This window comes from Saccopteryx leptura, chromosome 11 (genome assembly GCF_036850995.1).
Source record: "Saccopteryx leptura isolate mSacLep1 chromosome 11, mSacLep1_pri_phased_curated, whole genome shotgun sequence".
Lineage (NCBI taxonomy): Eukaryota > Metazoa > Chordata > Mammalia > Chiroptera > Emballonuridae > Saccopteryx > Saccopteryx leptura.
In genome coordinates, this window is record NC_089513.1 from 66,872,684 (window position 1) to 66,886,927 (window position 14,244).

Genomic DNA, 14,244 nt, shown 5'->3' on the forward strand with positions numbered 1-14,244 from the left:
CTTCAGACATTTGATCACCCCGTGTGAAATCATTCTAAAGAGTTCCTTCCATCTTTTCTAGGGAAAACACCAGGCTGTAAATCATGGTGCAAATGATAAGAATCTTCGTTAATTTTAAAAACATAGCTATTTTCTAATATCCCATGATAGGAGATCAGATATCATGGAAATAACAAGACTAACAAGAAAGTGGCAATAATTTATTAACAACGATAGAAACAAAGGAGTAAGATGTTTTTCTTCCCTTTTATTTGATAGATAATTCCAGAGAACTTCAGTGTTTTTAGTTTAATCCAGGAAATGCGGACACAAAGGCCTTCATTAGTTCAAACTCAGGTATGGACTGCAGTGAATGGATCATAACGTGTGTCTGAGCCTTGCTCCCCTTCTCTGGTTAATTGTAAGGCACCCCAAACCAGCTGACTGCTTAGCCATGACACCAGTTTACTATTAAGTGTGATACACCATTCCTATTTCCTCCAACTCTGAATACCCCAATATCATTTCCAGTATCCCTTGCCCTGGGTCAAATTCCTTTCATCCCTTGTATTTTAACGTCTAGAAAATATTAAGAAACCAATCTAATATTTCTTACGAAGGGTGTAGAAGAAAAATTCAACAAGGTGACCTCTTAGAAAGAGAGTTGGGCCAGGTTAACTTGAAACTCTGCCGTAGTAATTCATTTCTGAAGCCACAGAAAAGCAGAGGTATTTTCTACTTCAGAAGATGGGAACAGAATTAGGAGCATGCAGTCTATGCTCATTTCAGGAAAGAATGAAAAATGAAAGTAAAATCAACCATAATCCTATCACTTAGGTAGCCAATATTACTATTTTTCTACAGTCTTGTCCTTACTCTATGCATAATTTTAAAAGCATAATTAGAATTGCACTATATATATATATTTATATGATTCTATATGTATCACAATATTCTGACCCACCCCAGAATGCTCTCACTCATTCACTGTGTTAGTAATGCTCGTCTCCAGTGTTCTCTCCTTTCCAAGTTCAAGTTCTCCCTCCCAGGTGAAACAGTCCCAGCCTGAATCTCTCCCATTCTAAAATATTAATTTCACCCGTATTTTCTCAGTAATTATTTTACTCATCCTGTCTATCTAAATGGTCGCCATCTTAAAGATACGGTTCATCATTCACCCATTCACTTGTCCATCAAACATTCATTGATCCTAGGTATCAGACACTTTTGCATAATTTATTAGAACGACTTTTTACTGCTTGAATATCAAGACCTTATCGTGATTAAGGCAAAGGAACCAACACATAGGCCTAGAGATAAAACAATTGATAGTGGCAGTTCAGATATTTTCATCTAGAAGCTGTGGATTAAAGGGAAAAAATGAAGAGCTATCATAATATAAACCTTCTGTTTGGCCCACACAGGTTTTTCCACTAATAGCTAGTGGAAAAAAGATTTTTTTTTTCATGTATTGACTGTGCTTTCTATATTCAACGTGTGAGGGGGAAACTTATGTGTAATGAAAGCATGGGCTGGTGGAAGGCTGTCAGGTAGAGGAAGGCTGATCCATGTCAGTGCACAACCAAGCTGTATCACATTAAATTACAGTACTCAATCAATAAAACCACACTCATTTCAGAAAAGGCCCATTTAAGGCCTATTTTGAAGAGTTGGGAGACAGCTGAAACACTTTTAAGTTAGCCCTCACATTTTGGTGTTATCAACAAGTAACCAAACAAACATCTTACCAGTTGTAGCTGCTTTTTCTGACACCACTCTAACCAGGAAGTAGCACAGGAACCGGACAAGTGCTTCCTGTGTGATTCTTCTTTGTGCTTAAGAAATTTAAAGAGTGTACTAATGGTCAGGTTGGTTGACCTAGACTCTACATTGTTCTGTTAAAATTATCTTTGGAAAAACTTGTGCTTTATTTTATTTGTGTGATTGTGTGAAAGTCCGATAGGCTCATTCAGATGAAAGATAGATACAAAATCAAGTGCCTAAGCAGGCACAGAGGCAAAAACAGAGTAATACATACCCATAAACATTGTAGAATCATTTCTCTATGGTGATATCATTTTATAACCATACATTTTCAAACTCCATTCAATGGTCTACTTTTCTTTGATATCGTTGTTAGGGACAGAATTGTAGCAGTTTGATCTAAGTACACTAAACTACGAGTCAGAAGATATGTAAGAAAGTAGGTTTAGAATATTTAAAAAGATGCTTCAAAGTTCCTTCCTTGAATACTAGTTAACTGTGTCTAGCAGCCTAAAAGTGCTTTGAAATCTAAAATGGGATATACAAACATCACTAGACGAATGTTAATGGTCTTTTCGGGTCTGTTATCCTAGGATTGGATTGGTGTGTCTATTTCTGAAACCTGGTTCCGTGGTTCACCAAGCCTTCTGATATACAGACATCACTAGACGAATGTTAATGGTCTTTTCGGGTCTGTTATCCTAGGATTTGATTGGTGCGTCTATTTCTGAAACCTGGCTCCGTGGTTCACCAAGCCTTCTTTTTGTTTTCCTTTGCTCGGTTCTGCGATGCTCCCCAGGAGCAGTATGAGCTGGTCTACCAAGCTGTGTCAGAGCTGTTTAGGAGACAGATGGATGTTATCAGAGGGAGACACTCGGGAACAGAGGTAAACTTTAAACTTGATGTTTTGACAATTTATTTTAAATATTTGATTTGGCAAAAGGATCTTTGGTTGGAGACCTAACTTATTCTTTATTCTCATGACTACATTGTAGTGCCCGATGTGCATGGGCCTCACTGCCAATCTCCTGTGGACAAGGACAAATAATCGAAGTACTTTACCTTAGAACAATCATCTTCCGGTTAACCTCTTACATACAATTGATACTAAATTTAGAAACAATAGGTGTGAGTGAAAGAGCACGTGTACTGTTCTGTGCTCCTGCTTTAAACAGTTGTGCGGTGAGTTAGAAACGAGAGTGACAGTTACAAAGTGAAACCAGAATCGAGCACTGATGTAATCTCTCAGGTGACTCTAGCCTCGTTTGGGTGGCAGATGTCTCATCAAGTTTTGAGAATGTTTTAGAACAGCCAAAGGATTTTCAGCTGAAGGCTTTAGGTATAAAAGTAATGATGATTTGACCATATTTCAATGTTAAAATATTGAGTATTCTAGGCTATGCTATTTTGATCTTATCACAAAAAATGGTAAGTTAGATACTGACCATGTAATCACAAAGTATTAGGCTCTGCGCAAACCTTAAGAAGACAAAAATTACTGACTTACTTTCCAGGGTGTATGTAGTGTATATATATTAATTTAATATTTAATATAACATTTTGAGTTCCTTTTTCTTCCTCTTATTTTTCTTTCTTCTTTTACAAGTGAGAGGAGGGGAGTTAGAGAGATAGATACCTGCATGCTCCCCGACCAGATTCCACCAGGCAACCCCATCAGGGATAATACTCGAGCACTGAGCTATTTTTAGGGCCTGAGGACAACACACTCAGACCAACAGACCTATCCTCAGTGTCCCGGGTTGATGCACTCAAATCAATCAAGCCATGGCTATGGGAAAGGAAGAGAGAGAGAAGGGAGAGGGGGAGGGGTGGAGAAGCAGATGGTCGCCTCTCCCATGTGCCCTGACTGGGAATCAAACCCAGGACATCCCCACACTGTGCTGACACTCTACCACTGAGCCAAACATCCAAGGCCACATTTTGGATTCTTACCCTGAAAATATTCATTGAGGACCTACTGTTTTCATAACATTAAGAATATAAAGTATATAAAAGATGACCCTGGTTGTAACTCTATCAGTTGATGGTGAAGCATGGAAGGGAAAAACAGCCAGGAAAACTGGTGAGACTAGGGAATGAACTAAGCAAACCTATAGTTAATGTCAATTCCAAAAAGAAACAACATGGTGGATGATGGGAAAAAAATATAATCACCAGAAAGTGTTACTTAAATCCTATCTGTGACTATTTCATTGGCTATTACTCCCTAAGCAAGCTTGAATAATAGAGGTAATATGGATGACCTAATTTTAACGGGAAAGATTCTCATGTTTTATGACAAAGTGTGATGCTGACTTGATTGGAGAAATTTATATTTTAATTGTTTAAAGAAAGAATTCATTTATTTCTATTTTATTAAGTTTTTTTTTTCCAGAAAGAATGTTAAATTCAGTCAGCTGCTTTTGTGGAATGATCACATGGGTTTTCTCCTTTAATCTATTAATATAGTCATATCACTATGTTTGTTAATATCAAACCACCCTTGTACTCTTAGAAAAAACCCTTATTGAACAAAAATATTCTTTTAATGTGTTACTAGAGTATGTGGGCTAATATTTTATTTAAGTTTCAGGAAACATCAATACTTAAATTTATCCCAGCAGTAGTACTATGAGTCCAGCCAGTTGGGTTGTTTGGAGTGGGTCTTTAGTCAGTAAGTTGGAACATAGGAACATGGTTCAAGCTCCTACTGAAGAAACTGGTTCAAGATAGTTGAAGAGAACTTCTGTTTCTGGGAAGATCCAGTAGAGACTTTTTTGTATTCCTCCCACTAAATGCAACCCCAAACCCTGGACATTACATAGAAAACAAATATAAGAAGACAGACCAGCTAGGGCCTTGGGACCCAAGAAGAAGACACGATGGTGAGTTCCTTGGGTTTTCCTTTGCCTCATGTATTCCAGGCTGGGAATCGAAGGAGCCACCAACCTGGAAATACTGACAGTGCCGACAAAAGAAGACTTAACAAGGGTCTGCTCTCTCTGGCCAAAGGACCAGGAAAGGGGCCGTCTGGCAAGACGTAAAACTTTTAGATAATCACTCTATTCCAGTTAACACCAAATTAAAAAATGGCCCCACCCCACCCGTGCCAGCAAAGGCTGAATTGGGAGTCTGTATTTCCACCCCCACAGGCTGTAATAAAGTGCTGGAGTGGTGTCAGAAAGGTCCAGTGGAGAGCTAGGACTTTCATGCCCATAGGCCGGCATTGTCATTTCCCTGCAGCGCCAGTGGAGACCACACGGCAAGCCTGAGTTTCCACCTGGCAGTAGCATGGCACCCCAGTGCCTTCCCACTGAAGTAGGGTCAGAAGAGGCCTCATGGATAGTCAGGACTGTCACCATCATCCAACAGGAATGAGGCCATGCCCACCACAGTGTCAGAGATGACAGGGGAAACTCTCACATGGTGTCTCCCTTTGAGGATCAACAAAGGTCACATGAAGAGACAAGTGGAGGCAGAATTCACCTGGTAGTAACGAGGCAGCAGCACCCCCTTCTCCTGTCAGACTGGAGTAAAAAACAAACGAGCGAGCAAAAGAATAGCTGTCAGAGCCATTCTAGTGCCTGAGGCAGAGGCCATGGAACCATCCTCAGCACCCCGGCCAACTTTGCTCCAATGGAGCCTTGGCTGCAGGAGGGGAAGAGAGAGATAGAGAGGAAGGAGGGGGTGGGGAGGGGTGAAGAAGCAGATGGGCGCTTCTCCTGTATGTCCTGGCTGAGAATCAAACCCAGGACTTCTACATGCCAGGCCGATGCTCTGCTGTTGAGCCAACCAGCCAGGGCTAGAATTAACTGACAAAGATTTTAAAGCAGCCATGATAAAAATGCTTCAATGAGCAATTATAAATATGCTTAAAACAAATAAAAAAATAGAGGCCCTGGCCAGTTGGCTCAGTAGTAGAGTGTCAGCCCAGCCTGTGGATGGTCCAGGTCCGATTCCTGGTCAGTGTACAGAGAAGTGACCATCTACTTCTCTACCCCTTCCTCTCCTTCTCCTTCTCCCTCTTCTCTCTCACTTTCTTCTCCTCCTGCAGCCATAGCTTGATTGGTTCAAGCACATCAGCCCTGGGTGCTAAGGATGGCTCTGTGGAGCCTCCACCTCAGGTGCTAAAAATAGCTCGCTTGCAAGCATGGCCCCAGATGGGTAGAGCATTGGCTCCAGATAAAGGTGGCCAGGTGGATCCCAGTCGGGGCTCATGCAGGAGTCTCTCTCTCTATCTCCCCTCCTCTCACTTGGAAAAAGAAGAAAAGAAAAACAGAAAGGCTCAATAAAGAAATATAAAGACTCAGCAAAGAAACAGAAGATACATACAAGCACCAAAATTTTAAAACTGAAAAATACAATAACTAAAACAAAATAGCTTAGTAGATAGGCTCTATAGCAGAATACAGGGTACAGAAGACAATTAAAGAACTGGAAGATGAAACAAATTGTCCAATCTGAACAACAGAAATAAAACAGACTGAAAAAAATAAAACAAAACAGAACCTTAGGGAACTAAGGGACTGTCACAAAAAAATCCTATCATTTATATCAGTAAGGTCCAAGAAGCAGAGGAGAAAAAGGGCAAGATTAAAAAAGTACTGAAAGACTCATCATAATTAAACCTCTGAGCCTAAAGGCAAAGATTATAAGAAGTAGCCAGAGAAAATTATCTTAACTATAGGAGAAAAACAATTAGAATGACAATGGATTTGCCATCTGAAACCTTGGAGGCCAGAAGAAAGTGGCACAATATTTTTAAAATTCTGAAAGAAAAGAACTTTCAACTCAGAATCCTACATCTGGTGAAAATATCCTTCAGGCATGAAGGAAAGTCAAGACATTCTCAAATGAAGAAAACGTAAGAGAACTTATCACCAGCAGACTTACCCTAAAAAAAAAAAAAAAAAAAGCAAAGGAAGTTTCCTAAACAGACAGGAAATTATGAAAGAAGGAAGAACATGATAAGCAAAAACATGGGTAAACATAATAGATTTTCCTTCTCTTAAGTTTTCTAAATTGTTTGATGATTGAAGCAAAAATTATAACACTGATGTGGTTTTAAACGTATTAGAGGAAATATTAAAGACACATTATAAGTAGAGAAGAGTTAGGCATGCCAAGGGAGGTAAGGTATCTGTACTTGAACTAGTAAAATGATAAACACCTATAGACTGTGATAAGTTATGTATATATAATGCAATAGCAAGAGCTATAAGTACAAAAGTTATATGAAGATATACCTTTAAAAAACTATCCATGCCTGACCTGTGGTAGTGCAGTGGATAAAATATCAACCTGGAGGCCCTGGCCGGTTGGCTCAGCGGTAGAGCGTCGACCTGGCATTCGGGGGACCCGGGTTCGATTCCCGGCCAGGGCACATAGGAGAAGCGCCCATTTGCTTCTCCACCCCCCCCCCCTTCCTCTCTGTCTCTCTCTTCCCCTCCTGCAGCCGAGGCTCCATTGGAGCAAAGATGGCCCGGGCGCTGGGGATGGCTCCTTGGCCTCTGCCCCAGGCGCTAGAGTGGCTCTGGTCACAAAAGAGCGACGCCCTGGAGGGGCAGAGCATTGCCCCCTGGTGGGCAGAGCGTCGCCCCTGGTGGGTGTGCTGGGTGGATCCCGGTCGGGTGCATGCAGGAGTCTGTCTGACTGTCTCTCCCTGTTTCTAGCTTCAGAAAGAAAAAAAAAAATCAACCTAGAATGCTGAGGTTGCAGGTTTGAAACCCCAGGCTTACCGGTTAAGGCACATACGAGAACCAACTACTACAACTACTGTGAATTGATACTTCTTGCTTCTCCTCCTTCTCTCCCATTTTTTCTCTCTTCTTTCTCTCAAATCAATATATAAAATCTTTAAAAAAAAAACTATCCATATATCAAAAATGAAATTCTAAAAACTGCAGGCAAGAGAAAAAGGCAGGAAAAAGAAAAAGGAAATGCAAAATAGAGAGAACAAATAGAAAATAAAAAATAAAATAGCAGACTTAAGCCCTAACATCAATAATTACATTGAATATAATGGTATAAATACACCAATCAACAGACAGCTTGGCCAAGTATATTGAAAACATGACACAACTATATGCTGTCTGTAAAAAACACACTTCAAATATATAGGTTGGTTTAAAGGATTGGAAAAAAGATTTATCATGTAAACATGAATAGAAGGAAATCAGGCCCTGGCCAGTTGGCTCAGAGGTAGAGTGTTGGTCTGGCATGTGAAAGTCCCAGTTTCTATTCCTGGTCAGGGCACACAGAAGTGCTCATCTGCCCCCTTCTCTCTCTGTGTCTCTCTCTCCCCCTCCTGTAGTCATGCTCATTTGAGCAAGTTGGCCTGGGCACTGAGGATGGCACCTTGGCCTCACCTCAGGCGCTAAAATAGCTTGGTTGCTGACCAACAGAGCAATGGCCCCAGATGGGCAGAGCATCGCCCCCTAGTGGGCTTGCCATGTGGATACTGGTCGGGGCACGTGCAGGAGTTTGTCTCTCTGCCTCCATGCCTCACACTTAATAATAAAAATATAAAAAAGAAAAAAAATCAGGCCTGGCTCGTGGTGACGCAGTGGATTAAACATCAACCTGGAATGCTGAAGTTGCCAGTTTGAAGCCCCAGGCTTGCCCAGTCAAGGCACATACAGCAACTTCTATGAGTTGATGCTTCCTGCTCACACCCCACCTTTCTTTCATGCTCTCTCCTCTCTCTAAAATCAATAAATAAACCCTGAAGAAGGAAGAAAAAAAGAAAGAAATCAAGAGTAGCTATACAGGGTGGGGCAAAAGTAGGTTTACAATTGATTAAAGAGTTTTATAGCTTTAACTCTTATGTTTATGTATTTGGTCCTTTTTGAGTTAATTTTTAAATACAGTATGAGTTAAGGACCCAACTTCATTTGTTTGCATGTGAATATCTAGTTTTTGCAGCACCACTTGTTGAAAATAATGTCTTTTCTCCATTGAATGGTCTTGGCACCTTCATAAAAAATCAAATGCCTACATATGTAAGTTTAGTGCTAGGCTATTCATTCCATTGGTGTATGTAGTTGTCAAGTCTGTGCCACATTGTTTTATTACTGTAGCTTTGTAGTACATTTTGAAATAAGGAAGTGTGAGTTCCCCAACTCTGGCCTCCTTTTTCATGATTCTTTTGGCTGAATAGGGTCCCATGAGATTCCATATGAATTTTAGGATGAGTTTTTCTGCTTCTACAAAAGCACAATTGGGATTTTGAGAGAGGGATTACATTGAAATTGATCACTTTGGGTAATATTATTATGATAAAAATATGATGTCTTTTCATTTATTTATATCTTATTTCATTTCTGCCAGCAATGTTTTATAATTTTCAGTATACAAGTCTATTATCTCCTTGGTTAAATTTATTCCTAACTACTTTTTTTTTTATAATAATATAAATAGAATTGTTTTTAAAATTTTTATTTTAGATTGCTTTTGATAGTGTATAGAAACACAACTGTTTTTTGTATGTTGATTTTGTATTTGTCAACTTTGCTCTTGCTTTTTGGTGTAATGTGGTATCTTTTACCATATAAGGTCATGTCATCTGCAGATGAAAATAACTTCACTTCCTCCTTTCTAATTTTGATGCCTTTTACTTTATTTTTTCTTGTCTAATTGCTCTGGCTAAAATTTCCAGTAGTATGTTGACTAGAAGTGACAAAAGCACCCTTTCCTTATTCCTGACCTTAAGGGAAAAGCTTTCAGTCTTTCAACATTGAGTATGATGTTAGCTGTGAGTTTTTCTTATGTAACTTTTATCATATTGAGGAAGTTCCCTTATTACTATGAATTTTGTCAAATGCTTTTTTTCCCCATCAATTGATTTGATCTATGTGGGTTTTCCTCCTTTCATTCTATTAATGTGGTCAATTATAATTTTTATGTTACTCATCCTTGCATTCTGGAAATAATCCCACTTTGTCAAGGTGTATAATCCTTTTAATATGCTGCTGAATTCAGTTTGCTAGTATTTTGTTAAGGACTTCGGCATCAATATTCACAAAAGATATTGGTCTGTAGTTTTCTTTTTCTTGTAGTGTCTTTGTCTGACTTTGGTGTGAGGGCAATGCTGGCTTCATAGATTGACTTAGGAGGTGATCCCTCCTATTCAACATTTTTTTGGAAGAGTTTGTGGAGAACTGGTATTAATTCTTCCTTAAATGTTTGGTAGACTTCACCAATGAAGCCATCTGGTCCCTGGCTTTTCTTTGCTGGGTGGTTCTTTTGATTACTAATTCAGTCTATTTACTAGCTGTAGGTCTGTTCTGACTTTTTACTTCTTTCTGAGTATGTTTTGGTTGATCATGTTTTTCTAGGAATTTGTCTAGGTTATACAATTTGTTGGCATAAAATTGTTCATATTATTGTTTTATATCTGTAAAATCGGTAGTAATGTTCCCATTTTTATTTTCATAATTTGAGATTTAAATAATTTGAATTTTTAAAAAAAATTTATTGTGTTGGTATGGTTTCAAGTGCTTGACTCAATATAACGCCCTCTACACATTGCATGGTGTCCCTCAATGCCCCCTTCAAAATCTCTTTCCACTCCCATCTTCCTCTCTTTTTTCCCCTTCTCCTACTTCTTCCCCCACCCTTTTCCCTCTGGCTATTGCTACTCTGTTTCCTTAATGTAGCTAGCTGAAGGTTTTTCAATTTTATTGACCTTTTCAAAGGATCAACTTTTGGTTTTGTTAACTTTCACCACTGTTTCTTAGTCTCCATTTCATTTATCTCTGCTCTAATCTTTAATATTTCCTTCTTTCTGCTAGCTCTGGGATTAGTTTGCTGTTTTTTTTTTTTTTGTTTTTTTTTTTCATTTTTCTGAAGCTGGAAACAGGGAGAGACAGTCAGACAGACTCCCGTATGCGCCCGACCGGGATCCACCCGGCACGCCCACCATGGGGCGGCGCTCTGCCCACCAGGGGGCGATGCTCTGCCCATCCTGGGCGTCGCCATATTGCGACCAGAGCCACTCCAGCGCCTGGGGCAGAGGCCGAGGAGCCATCCCCAGCGCCCGGGCCATCCTCGCTCCAATGGAGCCTTGGCTGCGGGAGGGGAAGAGAGAGACAGAGAGGAAAGCGCGGCGGAGGGGTGGAGAAGCAAATGGGCGCTTCTCCTGTGTGCCCTGGCCGGGAATCGAACCCGGGTCCTCCGCACGCTAGGCCGACGCTCTACCGCTGAGCCAACCGGCCAGGGCCAGTTTGCTGTTTTTATAGTTCCTTAAGTTCTAAAGTTACTGATTTGAAATCTTTCTTCTCTTTTAATGTAAGCCTTTACAGCTATAAATTTCTTTCTGAGTACTGCTTTTACTGTATCCCATCTCTTTTAGTATATTGTGTTTCCTTCACTTCTGAGTATTTTCCAACTTTCGTGTGATTTCTTCTCTGATCCATTGGTTGTTTTAAGAGTGTTTAATTTACATATATTTGTAAAATTTTCAAGTTTTCTTTCTGCTATTGATTTCAATTCATTATGACTTCACTTGTTTTCTGGCCTAACATATGGTCTATCCTAGACAACGTTCTGTATATGTTATTGATTGGAGTGTTCTATATGTGTCTGTTATGTCTAATTGGTTTATGGAGTTGCTCATGTCTGCCCTCTATTTCTTTATAGATCTTCTGTCTCATTGTTCTATCCATTACTGAAAGTGGGGTAGTAAAGTCTCTGAATCAGTTTGCTAGGTCTGCTGTGACAAGTACCACAAACGGAGGAGGGCTCAAACAACAAATTTATTTTCTCAGTTCTGGAGGCAGGAAGTCCAGGTGTCAAGAGGGCCATGCTCTCTCTCATAGCTCTAGGGGAAAAAATGTCTTCCTTGCCTCCTCTAGTTTTTGTAGTTTGCCAGAAATCCTGGGCATTCATTGGCTTGCAGACATATGACTCCAGTTTCTGTCTCCATCATCACATGACATTCTCCCTATGTGTCTCTGAGTATCTGTTTTCTCTTCTTATAAGGATACAAGTCATTGTGCTGGGACCCACCCTAATCCAATATGACCTCATCTTAACTAATTATATCTTCCAACACCCCATTTCCAAATAAGGTCAGTTAAAGATACCAGGGGTTAGATTTTAACATACCTTTTTGAGAGTCACAATGAAACCCATAACAAGTAGAATCTTACAATTGGGGTGGCTTTTTTTTTTTATACATTTAAACATCTCTGAAATTTAGATCTATTTTACAGTCAATGGTATTTTCGATTCCATGAGCCTTAGCAACCGATTTCACAGTGTGATAATTGTTATGAAGAAAATAGAGATTGAAACTGGCAGGGCAAGTGTGTGGGAATGTGATTTGAGGTTGAGTGGTCAGGGAAGGTTTCCTTCTGCAGCTGACAGTTAAGTAGAGAGTGGTGAATAAGAAAGAGCCCACCATGCAAAACCTGGAGCAAGAGTATTTCAACCAGAGGGAACAGTAAGTGGGAAAGCCTTGAATTGGGCCCTGGCTGGTTGGCTTAGTGGTAGAGCATCGACTCGGTGTATGAAAGTCCTGGGTTCAATACAGGAGAAATGATCATCTGTTTCTCCATCCCTCTCGCCCTTTTCTCTCTTTCTTCCCTTCCCGCAGCCATGGCTTGATTGGTTTGAGTACATCAGCCCTGAGTAGTGAGGATAGCTCCATGGAGCCTCCACCTCAGGTGCTAAAAATAGCTTGTTTGTGAGCATGGCCCTAGACGGGCAGAGCATTGGCCCCAGATGGGGGTTGCTGGGTGGATCCTGGTCAGGGCGCAAGCAGGAGTCTCTCCCTCTATTTCCCCTCCTCTCACTTAGAAAAGAAGGGGGGGGAAGCTTTGAACGGGAAACAAGTTTGTTATGTAAAAAACCCAGTGTAGCTGGAGCATAGTAAGGAGAAAAAGAGAAAGCAATGAAGTAAGTGGGGACCTAATAAGCATTTCTGAAAGTAGAGTGTTCTTAGAAATAAAACTATCCCCAGAAGTATTTTAAAACTCCCACATTTTACAAGGTAGTGCTGTAAGTGTCTAAATCCTTACTAATTTCTATAATGCTATCGATTCTTAATTCTGATCCTTTTGATCTCAGTTTGTGAACATGTTCTTGTCGGGTTCAGTGTTTTGGAAACTCATCTAACTCTTCTATGAATTATTTGAAATCTTACTATTTTCCAGAAAATAACTTCTCAGCCTTATGAATATAAAATATCTCACTGCCATTGCTTCACTAAAAACAATCTCTTATTTCTCTTGAAGATTCAAGCAAAGTATTCAGTTCCTGAGCAAAACCCCAGACTAAAAGCAGGCATTTATTCTAATGTATCAAACAGGTGAGTATAATTTTACCCATCTAAGTGTTGTCTAATTGTATCTGGGAGGCATGTCTCATGTTTGTAACTCTTTGTGGTGCTGGGGAAAAGATATGGAAGAGGCCTTTTGGGGCTATGATATCATTATGGCTTTATTTTTGTTTCAGCATAAAAGAAGCAAAATCGATGAACCAACAGAGCAAACAAAGGATAAGGGTGAAAAACGCAGAAGCGGCTTCCTTTGACCTTAGGACTTCTGAAATAAGTGAAAAGGAAGAGTTAGCTTTGCACCCAGCTAAACAGAACAGTTCTTTTGAGTTTCTGGAGCTAAATTGTGGTTGTAACAAAAATGCTGACACAACCATGAAATGGGAGACAAAGGCATTTCCAATAGCTGGGGAACCTCTTCAGAAGCATCAAAGTTTGGACTTCAGCTCTATTTTCTTTGGAGCGTGTCCTAATTCTCAACCTGTAAATGCGGCAGGAAGCTACTTCCATTCAAAGGGGCAAATAACGCGGACCAAATCAACTCCCTTTGAATTGATACAACAGAGAGACACCAATGAGTTGGACGCCAAAGAAAAATTTTCTTATTTGGAATCTCAACCAAATAATTCTTGTCTGCAGCAGGCTCAAAAAGTGAAGCACGTTTCTTCAGCAGAACTGAATTATTCACTGTCATATGACTCGAAGCACCAAATGTGTACTGCCTCTAATGCAAAGCAGTACGACTCTAGTGCTTTTAATGCACACTCTTACATGTCTCTAGCAGAAGATCCTTATTTTCCACCATTGTCTCCAAGTAGTACTGGTTCTAAGATGTCTCTTGATTTGCCTGAGAAACAAGATAGAGCTGTGTCACCTTGTTCTCTGTTGCCGACATCCTCTGCAACCCTAGTTTCCCCTTATTACAATTCACATGATTCTTTAGCACTGAATCCTTCAGCCGGCTTTCCCCTCACACTGAGCCAAGAGACAGCAGTCGTTGGTAAGTTGTTTTTTAAAAGTTTCTATGGCATTTTAGATTTTGCTTTGTTTCTATAGAAGGTTCGGTTTCTTCACATCTTCCCTCTTGTCCTTCTCTGCTTCCTTCTCCTCCTCAGAAATAAATTCCAGGAGTGTTTTAATGATGTGATAAGTTGAAAATTGCAAAAACAAACGTAACATTCCACAATCTATATGATCTATGATCCCTCATCTATGCCAACAGG

The 14,244-nt window shown here is 40.1% G+C and overlaps 1 protein-coding gene across 6 annotated transcripts in view; it reads left to right on the forward strand.

Annotated features, from left to right (window-relative positions):
- The window catches only part of PTPN22 (protein tyrosine phosphatase non-receptor type 22), a 55,996-nt gene that overhangs the window by 18,501 nt on the left and 23,251 nt on the right, over positions 1 to 14,244 (forward strand). For all 6 annotated transcript variants that reach the window (XM_066352425.1, XM_066352424.1, XM_066352426.1 and 3 more), the window contains 4 exons: positions 259 to 336; positions 2,543 to 2,629; positions 12,981 to 13,054; positions 13,201 to 14,021. In XM_066352425.1, coding sequence (XP_066208522.1) covers positions 259 to 336; positions 2,543 to 2,629; positions 12,981 to 13,054; positions 13,201 to 14,021 — 1,060 coding nt within the window. The remainder of the gene's footprint in view (positions 1 to 258; positions 337 to 2,542; positions 2,630 to 12,980; positions 13,055 to 13,200; positions 14,022 to 14,244) is intronic.